Below are 20,517 nucleotides of genomic sequence, written 5' to 3' on the forward strand. Positions count from 1 at the left end.
ATACTCATGTATTAAACTGTTATGTGAAGTACATATTAACCAGTCAGTGCCCTCCATGTCTGTTTAGAAGCTGTAATGGTGGTCTCAGTGCAGTTTCAGACACCTTTCCATTATCCCATAAGCATTAGGATATTTTTATATGGCCAAAAAAATTGGCTACTTTCCCAGCTCCAAAATAGTGAGATCACCCTAGAATATATATACATATGAGTACAGTATGTGTAGGTTTGCTGGCATCATTCTCTAAATAAAGAGCTACAAGGGAAACAGAGCCTCTAACCTCTGCAGTATTAATGCCTTGCTCTATCCGCCACTCTACCTTGCTCGCTGACACGACATGTCCTACTGTCATACATTGTAATCACTCATCGGTGACATGCAGTTTGTTTTTCTCCCTTCCTGTCAGCCTGTCCTCGCCTCATGATTCAGATTAGCGGCGTGCATCCTGACCTTTACAGAAAAAGCCCTTTAATCCAGCCATTTAGCTCCTGTCATCACCTGGTTAATTGGTCTTTCCGTGATGTTTCATCTTGGCTCAACATGCAGATGGTGACTAGTGGTTGCGGTATACCTGGGTTGCGGTGGTTGTTTGCCTCACGGAGACAGATAAGCGGAAATAATTATTCCGATATTCACGCGTCATATGTATCTAGGCTGTCCACACCTGGGGCACAGAGTTTTAATCGTTTATAATGAAATCTTTTTTTAAGTGTAGATTTTGATTGTTTTGGCCAATAGGTAGCGCTTTTGCATTTTTTGCAATACGTATCCATCACTTTTTTACATGTTTTGTCTTTTTTTAGGATTATCAGTTCCTCTTTAATTTTTATTCTAAAATGTGTGGCACGTTAATATAGAGGAAGTGGGCTATTCTGCTTTTTGACCACTTGGTGGCAATACAAAATCATTTATAGTCAACAAATTGTTGTGAGTGCACTGTAACCATCCTTAAACAGTTACCACCGTAGCATTCACCCATTTAACAAAACACCTTTGTATAGGAAGCAGAATTATCCACTCAGAGAAAACACTTGAGTTCAGGAAGTCCTTTGATGTGAGAGTGCGATGGTTAGTGGAGTCCTTTACCTCCCCGCAGGCTGTCAGGGGTTAGCTGTGGGTTAGCGTTAGCATTGCCTTCCTCTATAAGGGTACTAAACCACACACACTAGCCAGAGCTGAGGATGTTGTTGTGCTGCAAAGCTGTCAGCTGACGGTGAAGTCCAAAAGGCTGTTTCTGCAGGTACGGCTGGTGTGGGAGGGGGTCCAAGCGAGTGATAGGTGTCTAATGGCCCTTTGAGCACACACACACCTAAATGACAGATTTGGCGCGAGGGCACTTGCCAACAGGACTCTGATACTGGTCGAAGCATAGGCCAGTACTTCAATGAGTTGGAGCTTTGTGTTGTGGTTCTAACTCTGTATTGTTTTGTGTAGTGGAAAAGGACCACACCACAGATGGCAACAACATAACTTCCCTGAAATTGTAAAGAAATTAAGCACTCACAAGGTTTCTCTGGCTTGAATGCTATGTGTGTCTGTGTGTGTTTGTATGGGTATATATATATATATATATATATATATATATATATATATATATATATATATATATATATATATATATATATATATATATATATATATATATATATATATATATACATACATACATTTTATATTTTTTTATATATTATATATATATATTTTATTTATATATATTATATATATATATAATATTTAGTACATGCATGTACATTTGAATTTGTTTTCTCAAACCAAGTGTTAATTGACAAAATCAACTTATCATTTGTTTTATTCAGGATGGTTTAATGGTTGATTTGAGCAATCCTCTTTTTTTTCTTTTTCATTTTGTCCATGTAGCTTTGGCAAGACTCAAAACCAAAACAGCAAATTTAACTGTGTGGCTAAACTGAAATGCTTCCAGGAACTGTAAGCAACATTTAATAAAAATGTCAAAGCTGGACTCACATCAAACCTTTGCTTGCAACAAAATCCATCCACATTCTAGATAGAGACACAGGAGGAGTATCCAAATCTAGTGTTTTTATTATCATTGTTGAGGCTTTTGAAGATCCAAGGTTAACAAGCAGCCAGAGACAATCAGCAGAAAACCTCCTTCCGTTGGACTTGTCGGTTCAGTGAGGCCTTGGCTGGAGATCCTTACCACATGCTACCACTCCACTATCAGGAGCCAAGCCTCAAGAGGTTTAGAATGTTACTGTGTGTTGTGTGGCTCCTTGTCCAGTTTGTTACCTCAGTTGGAAGTCCAGTGTTATATGAGACATTAACCACATGTATGGACAAGAGAGCCTATGTTATTTTTCTCATTTTTTCAGTGATTTTTTTTTTTATTATACACATTTATAGTTTTGACTGGTGCCTGCGATATTTTCCTTAATCTAGCGTGGCAGTTTGTCTCAAACATAGATGACAATCAAAGTGGGGAGCAGGAAACAGAGTTGTTCTGATGTTCCACTCATTTAGTAAATGCATAAAGATAGTGAAGACACAATTTTCCTAAGTTTCTTTGTATTCAGGTAGACAGCATTCACTGTCTGCTTCCCAAATGTGTTTGCATGCCCATGAATGTCACCATTGTTGAAAAGGGTCAGTAGGATTGTAAAGATTCTAATCAGCATCATCTTTTAGTTGAAATATGTATTGCAGCTGTACAGACTCCAGACCAGCGTAAAATACAATCAGACACAATGGGGAAGAAGCAGGGTTAGGTGAAAGGACACAGTTTCTTGGTGATGAAAGTGCAGAATCAAGCAAAAGCTCTTTGCCTAATCTTCTTTAAGCCACTTCACAATATGTGCTAAGTGCAGCTGTGCATAACATTGACATGGGGAAAATGGGCACTGGGGCTTTTAGTGGTTAGTGTTAGCATGGACAAGGGCAGGATGTGCCGCAGGCACCCAGAGCTGTCAGGTGGAGCAGACTTAAAGGGAAGGAGGTCTGAGTTGAAGAGGTAAAAACAAGGGAAAGAGGGGGCCTCGTGCATGCGGGTGACTAGCTTCACTCAGCGGACTGATGTGTGGACTTGAGCCCTGAACATGGCACACCCCATCCGCAGGGATTAGCCTAAACGCTAGCAATTAGCCCTCCTCTACGCACAGATTTCAGTGCTGGATTAGAGGTGCGATTCACCTGGACCACACACACACATACACTGACACCGCAAGTACACACACACACACACACACAGCTTTTACTGTCCCCCTTTTTCTACATTTTCTTCACACCTCTTCACTTCGTTCTCGGGTTATGAGGTTTTGTAAGTCATCACCTCTCTAATTCTAGGATTTAAAGTAAATATTTTCAACTTTTGATTTGCTTTGTTTTATTTGGCCGAAGTGTGCTTCTCAAATGATGAAATGTATTTTTATTGCATTATAAGTTCAGCTAAGAACTTATCATTATTTGTGTTTTGCAGACTTGTGGTTGGAGCCAGCTGTATCCTTTGTCTGCCAGAGAGCTTGTAAATGGAGCCACTATATAAGTCCCCTGGTAATCAATTGAGAAATCTTTAAGTTATTGACTTAATAAAAAGTAACACTGGCATCGGACCAGTTTCAAATTGTATTTCTGAATAAGTCTTAGCACCTGTTTTAAACTCAGGGTGCCATATCTGCAGTATTACTTTAAGACCCTTTAGAGTTTAAAGTTTCCAATGTAAGATACATTACGTACCCGTAATTTAATAAATATAACATTATGACATTGTTCCAAATCTAGTTCAAGCATTATCTGGTTAAAATGCTGTATGACTGTGATTTCCCCTTCTTTTCAAGCTGCCTGCTTGCTGTGCAAGAATTACAGTCTTATGTGTTGTGGCCACACATCAGGTGTCTTCTTTACATGCAAATCGAGAAAAGCACTGTAATCCTCAACCTAGTGTTCCTCAGATGTGGCTCTGGAGTGTGCAGGGTTCCTCACAGGCATCGGCTTGGACACCACAGTGATGGTTCGCAGCATTGCCCTCCGGGGGTTTGATCAGGTATTGCTCCCTGTACTGCAGCCTGCATTATCTTGATCTCATGATTGTGATTTCATCAGGTTTGAAGGTGGGTATTTTCTCTTTTTGCTAATGCAGCAAATAGCAGGTCTAGTGACAGACTACATGGAGACTTATGGGACCAAGTTTGCATGGAAGTGTGTTCCAAAGAGAGTGGACAAACTCTCCTCAGGAGCCTTGCAGGTGACCTGGACCGACACCCAGACAGGCAGCGAGAACAAGGACACCTACGACTCTGTGTTATGGGCAGTTGGTGAGTCTGTGTGTGTGGTCAGAGGGGTCAAGTTCAACTAGAGAACAACATCCATTAAGTGGTAGGGGCTCATTGTGTTGGTTATGGACAACAGGGGAGATGCCAAGGCTGTAGGCCTGAGACTTGGATCCAATTGAAACTAATGTCACAAAAAAGACGGCACAAGACTTGACCTGGACTTGACTGTAGTGAGTCTTGACTTCATTTAAGACTTAAAAGCAAAAACATTCAAATATCAGGTTTTAGCCTGACAGTGTCAGACATCTCTTGCCTAGCCTCACCCCTTGAATATAACACTATAAACAATGCTTTTAAAGGAAAATATTTAAATCTGTGTTATTTTAGTAGGACTTGCAACTGACTTGATATGCTTAAAGCTGGTGACTTGGCTTGAAACTTGTCTTGACTGACTTGAGACTTGAATCAGACTTTGATTGAGTTGAGACTTGACTTGAACTTTCCTTTTAATTATGAAGCCACCCAGCCACAACAACTATCTTTTTTTTTTAATAAACCAGATATTAAAACACCGTAGGTATGAAGTTTGTTACACTGATAGTGAATACAGTTCACAGTTATAGTACAGTGCATTAATTAACTTCTTATCACCTAATTTTAAAACCTCTCCAGGGATTGCATGTAAATCACCACCTGTATTGTTTCCCTCTGATATAACAATATATCTCTGAAATAAAACCCTGATACGACTGTGTTCTCCCGGCCACCATCAATTTCATTGTCGCCCTCAATAGAGTGCCGTGTCAGCAGATAGCAGAAGAATCAAGGCTGAAAACAAAGTAATAAAGCCGGAGTGATGGGAATGGCCAGGGGAAGTGTTAATCACCCACCACTGGCTCGCTGGTTGGAGAGGGGCAGGACGGGGCAGGATGCACCCAGGCACAGGGTCACCGCATTCCCCTCTTTGTTCTCCCTCTTTGCGCCTTCCTGCCCATGCCAGCCCTGCGGAAACCAACCCTGCATCTGTCACTGCCATCCCTGCCCGCAGCCTTCTGCTTGCCATTACTACCAGCTCTCTGCCTCCTCTTTCTCATCTTTCCTTTCTCTATACTATCATTTCACTTCTGCCGTTCCACCAGCAGTTTGAGTAACAATAGAGGGAACATCTGTCAGAGCCACAGCCGTCAGTTTATTTGTGTTGGGCGCTTTCAAAGACGACGCTGTGCTTCCGAAAATCTGACTACCAGTTTTGTGCTTTGTGTGTGTGTGTGTGTGTGTGTGTGTGTGTGTGTGTGTGTGTGTGTGTGTGTGTGTGTGTGTGTGTGTGTGTGAGGGAAAGAGGGTCCTTTTGCCGTATGCGTGTGACAGTGGATGTGTGTGACCCTGCAGCTGAGATGACGTTCATTCCTCCCACCCGTGGCTGAATTCCCACATAGTCTCAGCATGAGACTGCTGGTGATGATATATGCATTGAGTGCATGTATCAGGAGGTATTTGACATGACATTCGTGCAATGCTGCATCCCTTATGTTTCCGACATTCATTAGAGTAAGAATTCTCACCAAAAGTCAGCCAAGCACTTGACATTTTGGGACTCAAAAAAATATTTCGGTCCCAATTCACAGCACACCGATGTCTTCAAGCACCTTAGTTTAGTTTTTAGCCTCTTTCACATTACATGTAATATCATCTACAGCAAAATCTTAATCACCACTTTAACTTCCATCGCCTTATATCAAACCAATCGTACTCATCAGTTTCCAGAAATTGTCAAAACACCAGCAGCAGTTGCCTCTGTTAGTGCTACTACCCAAACCTTTGGGAGGACTCAGCTTGCTACATGTATAGCCATGACAGCTTTTGTTCCCGTACTGTTCAGTGAGAACCAGTAACAACGTGGCCTCTGCTCTTTGATGTGTGTATGCAGGAGTTATGAGTACAAGGCCATTTCCCTTTACTCTGACCTTACACTAGGGGCCAGGCAGGGTCCCAGGCCTCTGCGGAGTTATTAAAGGCCAGAGGGGACCGGGGGACAGTATCACCACTGTCTGCCACATCCTTCTCCCCGGCCCTGCCTCTCTCCACCTTTCCCCTGCTCCTTCCTGGCCTCATGGCTGCTCCCCAGTCCAGGTGTGCCCACAGAAACACCAGGAAACAGAACATTTCCATACTTCCTGTCTGCATGCGTACAGTGGACACATTAGTCTTCCTTCTCACTTTGCTCTACGGTACTCAAAGATGTCATTTAAAAACATTTCCTAGTTTTTAAAGGATATTTGCGTCTCTCAGTTCAAGTTACTGACATTATATTGCTCTTCTTTCTCTAAATCTTTCTGTATTATCCTTTGGGTTTGCCAAAACTAAATTGTAGTGCATTTGGGTAGTAGCATTTTAAATGATCAAAAATATACTTATATATTATTCATATTAAAGAGATGGTTTTTGGGCATGGTTACTGTGAGTCACTGAATATCAGATCCAAAATGCTGTAACAGTATCAACTTTCAAAACCAAATACTGGCTGAACTGAATTATATTAAACTGTACATCTACAAATAAATATAACACAATTCTTGTTACTATCAAATTAAGGTGTGACTCTCAATCAAAGCATTTTTGTTATTATTGCAAAGCATAAGTGCATGATGAAACAGACTTTACATAGAAAATGAAGTAGAAAAGTATTTTTTTTTTTTTTAAAGCATTGTCACCTTTCCTTTTGCCCTTACATCAATTTACGCCTAAATGCTCACCGTACAAATTTGTGTTTGTATTGTGTTCATGTAGGATTCTATCACTCTTAGTAAGAAGCTGATTCAGAAAATAAGTCTGCAGTGCCTTTAAACTCAGATGAATAAAATGACGTAGTGTTTTGTCTTGTGATAAATTAACAGCATGCTGAAATCGGCAATTACAAGTGTTGGTTGAGACTTTGTAGGTTAAGGTTTAGGTTGCACACATCTCATTTGTGGACGGAGTGTGGAACAGGGGTGATTAAGACACACTAAACTGTCTATAAAATACATGCATTGTAGTTAGTTTTCGTGAAATTTCCCTTTCCCTTGACATTTTTTATTATGCACAGCCACTACTTTTTTCTACAGCTCGTGAGCTCTTTATTGATTTGCATCATGAAATCTTTTTTGGCCTGAAATAGAACCACCTAATCAATTTTTGGCATCCTGTAGGATCTATTCCCCCAAGAATAACAGTCTCCCCCTCACTTTGCTCTCCCTTTTGTCTTTGTTCATTTGATTGATCAGATAAGCGTGCAGCTCTCATTTCAGCTTGTGGAGGTTTGTTGTGGCCCATTATCTTAGCAGTCTAGAGGCTTCCTCTTTATGTCACAACAAGCCTTGTTCAGATTGGCCTATCTGTTGAGACCACTGTGTGTGTGTGTGTGTGTGTGTGTGTGTGTGTGTGTGTGTGTGTGTGTGTGTGTGTGTGTGTGTGTGTGTGTGCGCGTGTGTGTGTGTGTGCCCGTGTGTGTGCCCGTGTGTGTGTGTGTGTGTGTGTATCCCAGCTCCTACCAAGTTCCTTATCAGCCAGCTCACAGTTGTTGTGTCCTCGCCATACAATGGAGCTGTGGTCACTGCCACAGTATGGCACTGAGTGGAGCTACAGACAGGAACGCCTGATATGTACAGAGAAAGTTTATTCAGAAAGTTTAGTCAGAGTCTACTGATACAGATTTGTGTAGGCTAATGCTGATATTTTTGCAGTAACCAATACTGAAATTCAATATTTTTAAAGTAGATAATTAAGTATTTAGTGTTTCAGCTGCAGCATCTGTCAGGTAGGTAAACCCTCAACAGGATGTAGACCATTATGGGAACAAATTCCATTGACCCTCGAACTAATGAAACACATTATTTTAAATCATGTATATACTTCTCATGAATGCAAATGTGGGGTTAAAGTAAAGCGTTGATGCATTTGGCAGTATCGCCCACCACACCTGTTCAATCTAAGAGCATATTCTGGATATATTTCTGAACTGAAATACGTGAAAGATTGAAAAAATGGATATTAGAAAATCGGATTTGATTACAAAAACACACTTTCTTTTGACAGCTAAATGTAGAATCTTTAAATTTAACTATAATTCACTAGAAATTACACCTACTAAAGAGTAACATGTATACGTAGACTGTTCCAGTGTTTTGGCAATAGAAGACGAGAAAACATTTACAAGTCCTGCTTTTGGGAATTGGTCTTCCCCCCTGTCCTCCTCATCTGTGCTCTCTGTCACATTCAACCACCCATGCTGTGGAGCACTGGACAGGTCCCTATAGCCCCCTAGTCTGAGAAGTGGGGGAGCACGTTGTTCTTCGGCTCCAGCCAGGAAAAAGGGTCTCGGGGGTTTGTTATTTTTGCTGTCCGATAGCATCTACATGGGTACCTCAGGGCCAGCTGTTTATTATGCTACCAAGGCAAGTTATGAGGAGCTATGGAGCGAATGGGGGAGTGAGGGGTTCATGCTCCATCACCATGGAGACTCAGTGTCGACAGCATCAGTCAACTCGTCTCCCAGGAAGTGTCAGAAATCGCACCTTGGTTTGTCCCATGGGGTCGATGGGATACCGATTCCCAGCTGCTCTTCAGTTTCTCCTCCTCTCGAGTCCTGCTTCTTAGCTGGCCAGATGTTATCGTTTCCTAATTAAGGAGTTCTAAATTAGCGTTTGACCTTTATTATTTATCTTTTAAGGACCAACATTGGTACTAGTGTTTCAAGATGTTTTTTGTTAATTGCTTGTTTTTTCCAACCAACAGTCCAAAACCTAGAGATATTCAATTTACAATGACAGAAAAGTGAGAAAAGCAGGAAATCCTCACATTTGATAGGATGGTACAGGCAAATGTTTGAAATTTTTAGCCAAGCTGGGAGCATAGAACCACTTGGGTCCAGACTGAAATATCTCTAAAACTATGAGATGGATTTCTGATGATAAATTTGCTACAGATATTCAAGGTCCCTAGAGGGTGAATCCTAATGACTTTTGGCGTTTCCTCTAACGCCACCAGCAGGTCAAAGTTTTCACTTATTCAGTGAAATAGCTTGACCCATGTATTCTAATGACTTTTAGCGCCATGATCAAGTCAAAGTTTAATTGGCTCAGTACTTTGCTTCATGACCAAATATCTGCAAAATTATTGAAATCAGTATATGCTCAGTTTTGTGCTCCATGCTAATTGGCAAATGTTAGCATACTAACAAGCTAAACCTAAATGATGACCATGGTAAACATTACTACTGCTAAGCATCAGCATGTTAGCATTGTCAGTACATCCATGTGAGCATGCTGACATCAGCATTTAGCAAGTACCACTGTACCTAAATATGGCTTCAAAGAGCTTGTAACATTTTCCTCATGTTGTTTCCTCCCATTGACTTCAGGTAGAGCCCCTGAAACCAAAGCCCTGGGCCTCGACAAGCTTGGAGTGCAACTCAACAAGGAGACGGGGAAAATAGTCTTGGGCGCTGACGAATCCACCTCTGTGTCAAACATCTATGCTTTCGGCGACATCGGTGAGGTAGGTGATGGTAAACAGATGCCACGCTGACAGCATAAACAGCCCTGACAACAGTCGTTAATGGGAAAACAATCTACGTAATTTCATTTACACTGCAAAAATCAACACTGTCCCAAAGTTGCTGGGAGTCCACACCCAACACAGTTACTGTAAATGCTTTCCATAGTTTGAACAGCTCGCCCAGAGGTCTGTCATCTCTGGGAGAGAAATCTGGAATCAAACACTAACACATAACAGTTCTGGAAAACTTTCACCATAACAGAAAATACTGAAACTTCAATTTTTGTGATTTTCACATCATTACTGGATTGGAATAAATTGTGGTAGGTACTTGGGTTGTAAACTAATACAAATATATTATTGAGACATGAGCAGATACTCACGCAGAAATTTTTGCAATAGTACTTGTTTATTTTCCTTGTTTTACCCGAAAGGCCACACCACATGTTCTCACTGAGTCATACATAAGTTAAATCAAAACACACAGACAACATACACACACTGCAAGACTCGATGACAAGATCTCCAGTGTCCAAAAATCAATTTTGAAATCAAAAGACAAAGCCACAACCTATGACTTCACCTTGGTTAATAATGAACATATTCAGACTTTTTCTTTAGTATCAGCAGTCACCCGGGTGATTGTTGTTGAACTTTTTGAGTTTTTATGATGCAGATTCTCTAAAATGTAAACAAATAGGCTATAGGCTAAAACTCAGAGTGGCAGATCGTTTTAACTCCAGCGAGGTTTATCCTCAGTAATGTTTTATCAGTCTTCACCAGATTTGTTAGGCAATGCAGGATAAAGCTTGACTGATGTTCCAAAGCTGTTACTTTCACTTCATGATCCAACACTGGCATGTTGCTCAACTTAACAGCAGAAAGTGCATAAAATGGGCAAGAAAGAGTTCTTACACCTAGTTTTTTTCACAGACACTAGAGAGACTAACTTTATTTTCATGTGAGCCTCCCCAAACTGCATGCACATCCTTTTTAAATTATACAGTATAGCCCATATTAGCTATTATGGCCTGTTTTGATTCAATAGCTTTCTCATTTTATAGTTAGAATACATACATAATACATCTGGGCCTCCTCCCACTGTATACACAATCTCCAGTTGTTTAAGAAAAAATGTGCAGCATGGCCCAGTGCAACTCTGACTTGTATTTTCCTACTGTTAAAACCTCCCATTCTGTTTCCACTACTCATTTCCACCCAGACCAGAAACAGTTACTCAGCTTTTATTTACACTCAGTTTAGATTTACTTTTTTTTTTTTTTTTTTTCGAAGATAAGGTTCAAATAAAAATCATGCTGTATTATTAACAGATTAACATGATTAAAACATTACCTAATTGTGTATTTTGTGAGGAGCTCAATTTACATATTCTGCACATGTGAGGATTATAAATGTCAGTGAAACAGAATTTGACAAGATTGCTAACAGTATCAGGTGTGGACCCATCCCACTTCCAGTATAAATCCACATACAGATGTTTTTGTGAAATAAACAGATGCAGATGGTACCATTGTGTGACACCTCTGGTAGGCTCGTAGACACTTGAGTCAGAAATGGAATTCTAAACATACAGACCTCCAACTGATAATTATCACAAGGTAAACAACCAGCATAACACAAAATAATGATATTTTGGCTTATAAGAGTTTGCAACCAGATATACTGTAGATCCATGGTATAAATAAATGTTATTAGATTTTGGTGTGGATAAGCTCTAGATAAGAGTTTAGATATAAAATTAAAAAACAAAATACAGTTCAAATCTAAAGATAAGTTTTCAAATTGCATGATCATTATCTTAAAGGTAGAACATGTAATTGTGCACATATACAAAGCATATTATCCACCAGTGAGTACTCGGCAGAAGACTGAATAGTTGTCTAGTGAAGCTATTCCAGCCGATCTTCATATAACCATTGGCATTGACACTATGTGTTCAAAGCTGAACCAGCCATGTTAATACTAGTTATACCTGCTGAATGTAATGTCAGTGTTGTTTTTTCACCTCGAACAGCTGTGTGCTTCCTTCCTGCCTCCCAGGCCTCATGACACACACACTCGTAGAGAGTCTTTTTGATTGACAGCTGGCTTTGATGAGTTGTGCTTCACCCCAATCTGTCTGTCAGCTTTTCACAGCAGCACGGACGCTTTTTTTTTTTTTTTTTTTTAAACCAGGATCTCGCTAAATTTGTCCAGTGCTTTGTTGCTGTTTTTTTTTTCTTCTCCTCCTTCTTCTTCTGTGCCAAAAAATGCATTATAATGACACATGCTGTCTGGTGTGTAAACAGTTACTTGAATACCAGAACACACATCCACATACATACAGAGGTGCAGGAGATGTTTAGGACTACAGGATGTGCAGTGGTAATTTAACAGGTTTAAGTCATGCCTCTAGAATTGCCCTGCAGCCCTACTGTTCCCTGAACCATTCAGTTGTATGTGTGCGCGTGTGTATGTCCGTTTGTATCAGTGACTATGTGTTTGTCTGTTTTGGCCGACATCCAAAACAATAAAGTCAAAAACACAGAAGCAGAGATTTTTTTTAGTGTGTTAGGTGTTTTAAATGTTTAGCAATCGCTAATTGGGTCAGTCACTGACTCATGGTTCACCAAGTGTTTGTATTTACACTGTTTCTGCACTGTGTATGCTTAAAAGGGAATGAGCTACGTCAAATATTTTTAAAATGAAAATGAATGACCTAATGGTTTAACACCCCGGCACCCCCGTTAAACAAAGCTTGTTAAAAAATGGTTGACAATTATTTGCCACTTCAAGAACAAACTTAGATCTTATGTTTTTACGGTTACAGATGTACCACAGTAAATTCAATTTTCTCTTGTTTTAGGGTCGTCCTGAATTGACCCCAACGGCCGTTAAAGCGGGAAAGCTTCTCGCCCGCAGACTGGCTGGTCAGAGCACTGAGCTCATGAACTACGACAGTGTAAGACACACACCTTTAAAGGCCTGAAATTTTCCTCCATATTTCAGAAGCTTGTGTCTTTGTGGCCTTTTGAGCCCACTGTTTTATGCTGCATTTGAGGTACTAACAATCTACTAATTTCTGGTGCTTATGTACACACACCCCATCTGATTGTACCTCCAGCCTCTCTTCAGGATGAGTCATAGCATAAACATACCAGCATTTTCCACAATATCATCTTTCTTCCTCATCTTATATATACTGAAATTCATCCTTGTGCAAGTCTTAATGAAGGTTTTACTATAGTGGTGAGCATCCCTACCTTCGGGTTTGCATCTTACATATAGTAAGGGTTTGGGGATTTTTAAGACTGATACACAGATATCTTTTTGATCCAGTTTTCATATCAACTAAATAAGTTAAAGATATATCATTATTTCTATATGGTACATTTGGTGCTGCCTCCTTGTTTTTGACATGAAAAGACGAAGTATTCCTTACTTTCACAGAAATGACAACTCTGTAATTATTCTGCAACTTAGAGATTTCAGACCGAAATAATGTCCAGAAACAGTTGGAGTTAATATTTCTGTGTGTGTGTATTTGTGTGACAGGTGCCTACCACAGTATTCACCCCTCTCGAGTACGGCTGTGTAGGTCTGTCTGAGGAGGAGGCTGAGAAGAGGCACGGAAAAGACGGCATAGAGGTAACATAGATGTGGTAGATATGTTTTTATAATACTGCAATCAGCAGTGAATTTCAAATATGTCCAGAATGTATTTGTATTGTTTTGAATAAAAACCTTTCATATGTGTGTATTTCAAGCTAAATACAATTTAAAAAAAAAATAAATAAAAAAATAAATAAATAAATAAATAAATATATATATATATAAAAAATTTAAAAACGAAATCTTTGGTAGTATTTTCTGTGATTTATTCAGATTTTTTAAAAAATACTCCAACTTTTAGAACTACATAGAAACTAAGTGTAAAAAATATGTGCATGCAATTTTATGTATAAACCAGGAATGCCCACATTGAATAGAGGAGGCCTCAGTGAGACCTGAACCCTTAACTTGGCAGTGTTAGTTTTATGTAGCAACTAGAGTGCACACAATGTTGTGAAATGCCTCATAACATAAAAAATTATCTTTCAGCATATAATATTATGAGATGTGTTTTCTTTTGGTTTATGTATTATTGAAAATGATTGAAAAAATGATTTAATAATTGAAATAATTTTTTTTTTTTTTTACAGTGGTACTAAGTAAATAAATGGTCTGTAAAAGTCTTAAACTTTCTGTGAAATTAATTAACTAATCTCCTTATACGTAGAAGGAATTGTTTCTAATGCAGAAATTGCACCCTCTTTTTAATTTAACAACACAGAACTGATGTAGCATTTGTTCACAGTTGTTACTGTAACTTTTTTGCATTATGAGTTTTGTTTCTGTATCAATAAATGAATGGTTACATGCCTCAGATGCACAAAAGTAGAAAGTTACACAGGCAGTGTTAGTGGCTTTCAACTCCCATCAACCTGCATAAAAAATAAATGTCCCATAGCACACACTGAGACACACACACAAAGCAAAAGCAAGCAACTCTGTATTTTACCTGGTCGTGTACGTGCCTGGTGTGCCAGATGCTGGCCAACACCTGCACGAGGCCATAGATAAATGCTTTAGCCGGCGAGGTGGGGCTCCCGGCTGAGACTGACAGGCGAGCAGGAGGCCTGATTGAGGTGTGTATGGGGTGATGACAGGCACGCTGAGATCTGAGGAGGAGCTGCTTCATCAGCCCCCGACAGCTGCGTTGCCCTCGCAACTTGTGTCGGCACGTTTGCCCATACGTCTCATTGAGGACTTTGAATTCCCTCAGCATCATTAGCAAGCACTGATATACTGATATAGCTTTACACAGATTGTAACTGTGTGCAGGAATCAGTGCTTACGAGGCTTTGCAACTGCATTTCTTGTGAATGATAGTCCTTACAATCAACATGTGGTGATAGGTAAACACAAAATACAGAATGTAAGATGTGGAACTATGACCTGATATTAAATTTAATGAAAACTTTTTTCTGATTCTACTGTAGAAAGGATATTGTATCTAACAATAATAAGCTATTAATTTGCATGCATTTGCATTACAGTGCTGAAGTGCCACCATTTTCAATATTCATTTCTCTCAGTCAGCACATTTGTTTTTGTTGTATTGTCTGGAAGCATTTTTTGTTTACTCTCATTTTTACTCTGTTATTTATAGCAGAAGTGAATGTGTCACTGTACAAAATGTACACAAGAAGAGATGGAAACTCTCTCTGTTTTTATTTGCACATAAGTAAGCTCTGCTGGTTAAACTAAAGATCCATAAGGGGCTATTAAAATCACCGTGAAGCACTGATTTGCTGTAGGCGGAACGCAAAATAAAACAATAATACTTTATCATTTCTTCTGTTTGTATGACTTGTCCTCTGTGTTTACGTCCATGTAGGTCTACCATGCTTTCTACAAGCCTCTGGAATTCACTGTCGCTGAGCGCGACGCCAGCCAGTGTTATATAAAGGTAGGGTTCAACTGCAGACCAACTGTGAGTTTTTATAGGTATTTCTTAGCGGATCTTCTTGGCCTTTTCTACACCAAACGACTACTTTTTTTGTACCATATTTTTTTGTGTGAGACACACTCAAGTATGCATGCATTTAGGTTGAAGGACAGGATCAGTAAAAGCTGTTGCCTCCAGCAGCAGGTTGGTGGGATTCAGATTGCTGCTTAAAGAACGTTTTAAAAATATTCTGAGAGGTCTAAACATTAGATAATCCTGCCAAACTCTGACTTTATCTGTGGCCCAGCGAGTCAGCTTTAGGATCCACTTGTCCTGCTCTACCAACCAAAAAGATAAGAATGATCCTTAGATGCAATAGTTAGTTTTACAGCTAGAGCCAAAAACAGGCGAGGAAGCCATGTAGGTATAGAACAATCACTAACACCTTGCTTCAGCTCTTTGGATTTAATTTTCTGTTTTAACTTGTTCAGGTGGTGTGTGAGCAGGGTGGAGATCAGAAGATCCTGGGTCTGCACTTCACTGGTCCAAATGCTGGAGAAGTCACACAAGGCTTTGCTATGGGCTTCCAGTAAGATTAATAAATCCTAGATTATATTTAAGGCAAATTTTGTGTTTTAGTTTGCATTATGTCCTTTGGAACAACCATCCAAACAATTATAGTGTTGAGTTGTTGTGTTTCAATGTCAAAGTCAAGAAAATGTATAGAACAGAATATTTTGGGTTAATTTTATTTGGCTCTGTTTGATACATCTTTCCACACACAACACTCATGCTTCTAGTTAGCAATAGTTAATTTATTCAAACATTAATAAGTCAGGCACATGAAAAATACACCAATAAGTTGTGATCTGCTACTGAGTTTCAGAAGATAGTGGTTGTAAAATTACTTCCTTTGGTCAGTTTTATTTGAAAATAATATATTGTGTGATTAGTACACCTGACTACTGGTAATTTTAGGCAAGTAAGGTGAAGTTTAGTGTCATTTTCCAAAAATTACAATTTTTTTGTTACAAATATTCTGTATTACAGCTAGAGTCTAATTAAAAAACCCCTGCTTTTTTAAAAACAAAATCTTAAATCTATGCATTATAATAAGTAATATGTGATCTCAAAGTCACCAGAATATCTAATCACTCTGAGCAGCCTTTACAGAGGGTCAAAAAATACTGTTGTTAAGGTCGAGTTCTGGCCCAAAGGTCCTTTTTGGCATTTGTAATCTGTAAATTAAGAAATAACAACACCTGACTCACAAGAGGTATAAAGATGGACTGCCTTAATGAAAATCTAAAACACATCCCAGATTCTGTTTAGAGCTGGGTCCTTTCTCAGGTACTTAGCAGACACAAGCTTTTGTTACAAAATAAGATCCACACCATATGGAGGACAAGCACGCTATTACGAAATGATTGATAGCACAAAATTAGAAAGAAATTGCAGCACTTATGAAGGCATAGTAGATAACTTATACAGTTGTCAGTCATGTGACAGTGTGAGCAGCAGCAACTTGAATGACCTCTTGTGTGTGTTTGTGTGTGTCTCAGGTGCGGGGCAACATACTCCCACCTGTTGCAGACAGTAGGCATCCACCCAACCTGTGCCGAGGAGGTGGTCAAAGTCAACATCACGAAGCGCTCTGGCTTGGATGCCACGGTCACCAGCTGCTGAGGTTAAGCACCTCGGTCTCTGACCACTGGTGAGCACACAGGATCCCACGATGACAGAACGAAGTTAGCCGGGGTTTATCCTGCTCATTCTCCTTGTCCCTCTCCCTCTCCGATATGGCCCCAAAATGGCCCCCAGTTTTACAGTGCTTTCTCTCAGATTTCTGATGCACCTCCTGTGCAGTAGGGTCTCGTCTTAGGCCTGTCATGGAAGTAAGCACTGGCTGCCCAGGGTAGTGTCACTGACATGTCATGTGATAACTAAGACAATGATTACCCCATATACATACATGTTGTATGTATGCTTTAAAAGCACATGGCTATAGATCAGGTTAGTGAGCCCTGGCCGCAGAGTGAGCTTCTTTTACATAAACAGGCTCATCAATCAGGATTAAGGTCTGCGCCCAGGGTTTTGTTGAAAACATACGAGAAACGTGGACCGAGCCTTAACATTTTTCTGAATATATATTCTGCAAATATTGTTGTTTCTCTGGCTGTACTTCCTGTCCATTAGTCTTGGAGGTGACACATACCATACACCCCCACCCCCCACCCCCTCCTGACACTGATGGATGGCCCCAGAGCCGTCGCCGCAGCGACACCGCCTCATTTCCCATGGACACACACAAACAGTCGGCAGGCCGCCTGTCAGTCAGCCAACAAAGACCTGGGCCACGGAGCCCCAGCTTGTTTAGGGCCCAGCAGAGTCCAGCAGACCCCAGACCCCTTTCTATTCCTCCCATGCCCTTCTCCAGCCTAATTAAGGAAGGAATGCAGTTGAACTACAAACATGTGCTGTCAAAAGCTGTGTGGATGCCACAGCCCAGGCACAGAGCAACCCTATCTATTGATAACAGTACAGGTGTACTACTCAACCTCACCCAAAGGTGGCACTATTGGCCTCCAATTCTTCCCCTTTTTTCTGAGCTAAGAGTGGAAGGGAGGATAAAGTAGTCACTGGATAAAACATAAGCCTGAATACATTCAGGCTGCACATTTAATCCCCTTAATCCCTATAAAAGATATGTGTTTTTTGGATGAAGCTGGAAAGCAGACTGGCTCTGTTGGTGCCAAACTGATACGGGTTATCTGTTGTTTATTTACATGGATGGCAGGTTAGGCCTCAAGAGTCATCACTATCGAAGATAAGGCAAGTTGTTTATATCAATAAAGCAGTAATAGACCCCCGCAGTTTGCCTAAGTGCTCAAATGTTCAACCAGCTGCCTGTACTGGACATCTTGGGTTTATTAAGTAGAGGAGGTGGAGGACTGTCAATAAAGATGGTTGCTACAGAAATTGGGGGAACTAAGAGGAGGTTTGTGGTTGTAGTTTATTTTTATTTGAAGTCTAATCTTCCCAGTCTGATTAATGATTTCGATGAGGGGAGTGACAGCGTGCCAGGTGATGGAGAGAGGGAAAAAGAGAGAGAGCTACCAGGTTTATTTGGACCTGGGCTGGAGGAGAGAGCTGAGTTTCAGCCCTGGTTAGGGAGGGAAGGGGGATTCCTGTGTGCTCTATTCAGGGCCGAGGTGCTGACTGAAGGACCCTGACCTCCGCTCAGCAGGAACAGCTTGACTCTATCACTCGGAGCACAGAGGGCTCACATGCTGCGGTGCTACGCAGCAGGAGCCTGAGGGGCTCGGGATGAGGGGGGAGTGGGATGGCCAGGGGACGGACAGAACCAGCCAACCAACACAACACCGAGCGGTAGTGGCATGTTTGCCCAGGGTAATTGAGTCTATGTTCCTGAGCTTAACGAGGCACTTCAGAGACCCCAGGGTGGGCCCAAGGCAACGTGAGGGAAGTCATTGAGGCCGTCAGTGGAACTGTAATGTCTGTTTGCTTTTTACCCTCCACTTCCCTCCTGCTTTGTCTCATCTGCTCTGTTATTTTATACACAGTACGGCTGCGTACACCCATAAAATGAAATAGTATTTTCTTTTTCATGACATATCTGTCTAATTTGAATTAATTCTTTTAATCGTTGTTGATCACTTATTCCAGGCCCAAGACTTACACACCACTTAGCCTCACCTGTGTCCTGTGGGGGGTCAGGGTTCAACTTTCAGGTCGGCCAGCTAATGATGACCTGCACTAAAACCCAAAACTGGGGAGTGCAGGCCTGATGTCACCTGGCCACCAACCTTAGTAGCTGTAAATAGAGACGTGTAATTTTCCATTAAAGCTTTGTAATACGTAATTTATATGTAAAGTAATAACATGTTGGAATTCACAGTATCACCATTAAAGTAATGATGCCCACAGATTGAGTGTTCTGTGTTCTACATAAATGTCACTTGTGTCTGTGTATTAATGTGCATAAATGTATACACGTACACTTAAGCATACAGTACATGTGTGTATGTAAAGAGTTCTTTTTCACTGGGCTGTGTTCACTTTGTAAAAACAAAAGAAGATTAAACTAATACTTGTGTAACAGAAAGAAAAAAGTAGTACGCAGCAAAGAACAAAAAGGTATAAATATATAAAGTATGAATGTAAGCACTTTAAGGAAGAGTTCAACATTTTAGGAAATACAGCACTTTTTTTCTTTCTTGCCGAGTTAGATGAGAAGATTGACCCTAGTGTCATGTCTGTGCGCTAAATATGAAGGTACAGCCAGCAACCAGTTAGCTTAGCACAAAGACTGGAAACGGGGAGAAACAGCTAGACTGGCTTGCTTGTTGTTAGGTGCAGGACTAGTTTTTGGCCAGGTCCAGTCAATTCATGTGGTCCAAAAAATAAATCTAGAGAATCACTGACGGTGTCAATGTAAATATTTACCTGTGTGGATCTGTAGCCTACAGGTTTATGTTAAACTATGCTACATGGCTCAGTCTTAATATTAAGCGGTGTCACAAGGGGTGGTCACATGTTGACCCTGAGTCGTCTCTGCTGACAGGCAGCTCTGCTATGTAGCCCTGTCACTCAACCCTCTGCACCAACAATGGCAGAAATTCCACTGTGTTTGTTTGGTTAAGGACAGAGCTCTCTGAAACCCCTGAACCTCCTCAGGATCCACAGCAGCCTCACTCACCCTGAGAGTGAGGCCAGTGTCAGTCCTAACCCAGACAGCGGGAGTAAAGTTCACCCGCCGCCTGGAGAATAGTCAGCCCCATTTAGCAATTGTGTTTCTTCTGTCCCTCCACAATGGACCCAACAGGCTAAATCCACCCTGAAATGCACTTAGTAGAACATGTCAACATGTCAGAGTGCGCTCGGTTCTACGTTCAGTCTTAATCCAGCCCATTGAACGCTGACAGTTGTCTGTGAGTCAGACATTCACAAGGCCTTTGTCACTTCAGGTCTTGAGCCCTAGCAGCCACGCAGAAAGGAAGAGCAGAACCCTCAGACGCACGTTAAAACATATGCTGGGTATACAGCCCCTCAGCTAGAGCAAAAGCCTCAGGAGGAGGAGAAACTGATACATACCTTGTGTAAACATTAGCGAAAAAATGAAGTTAGGAACAGAAAAGGCTCAACCTAGGCGAGGATTATCCCCGAGAAATGAATAGGGGCCAATTATGACTGCTCTGTTGTACTGCCAGTATCTGGCTCAAG

General features: G+C 40.7%; 1 protein-coding gene across 2 annotated transcripts in view; it reads left to right on the forward strand.

Moving 5' to 3' along the window:
* Nucleotides 1-19,221, forward strand: part of txnrd2.2 (thioredoxin reductase 2, tandem duplicate 2) — a 25,063-nt gene extending 5,842 nt beyond the window's left edge. For both annotated transcript variants that reach the window (XM_040155561.1, XM_040155562.1), the window contains 9 exons: nucleotides 3,455-3,474; nucleotides 3,927-4,018; nucleotides 4,115-4,289; nucleotides 9,646-9,782; nucleotides 12,649-12,744; nucleotides 13,338-13,430; nucleotides 15,223-15,294; nucleotides 15,765-15,862; nucleotides 16,836-19,221. In XM_040155561.1, coding sequence (XP_040011495.1) covers nucleotides 3,455-3,474; nucleotides 3,927-4,018; nucleotides 4,115-4,289; nucleotides 9,646-9,782; nucleotides 12,649-12,744; nucleotides 13,338-13,430; nucleotides 15,223-15,294; nucleotides 15,765-15,862; nucleotides 16,836-16,959 — 907 coding nt within the window. In that variant the 3' untranslated portion in view covers nucleotides 16,960-19,221. The remainder of the gene's footprint in view (nucleotides 1-3,454; nucleotides 3,475-3,926; nucleotides 4,019-4,114; nucleotides 4,290-9,645; nucleotides 9,783-12,648; nucleotides 12,745-13,337; nucleotides 13,431-15,222; nucleotides 15,295-15,764; nucleotides 15,863-16,835) is intronic.
* The last annotated feature ends 1,296 nt before the right edge of the window (nucleotides 19,222-20,517 follow it).

Source organism: Xiphias gladius, chromosome 19 (genome assembly GCF_016859285.1).
Source record: "Xiphias gladius isolate SHS-SW01 ecotype Sanya breed wild chromosome 19, ASM1685928v1, whole genome shotgun sequence".
Lineage (NCBI taxonomy): Eukaryota > Metazoa > Chordata > Actinopteri > Istiophoriformes > Xiphiidae > Xiphias > Xiphias gladius.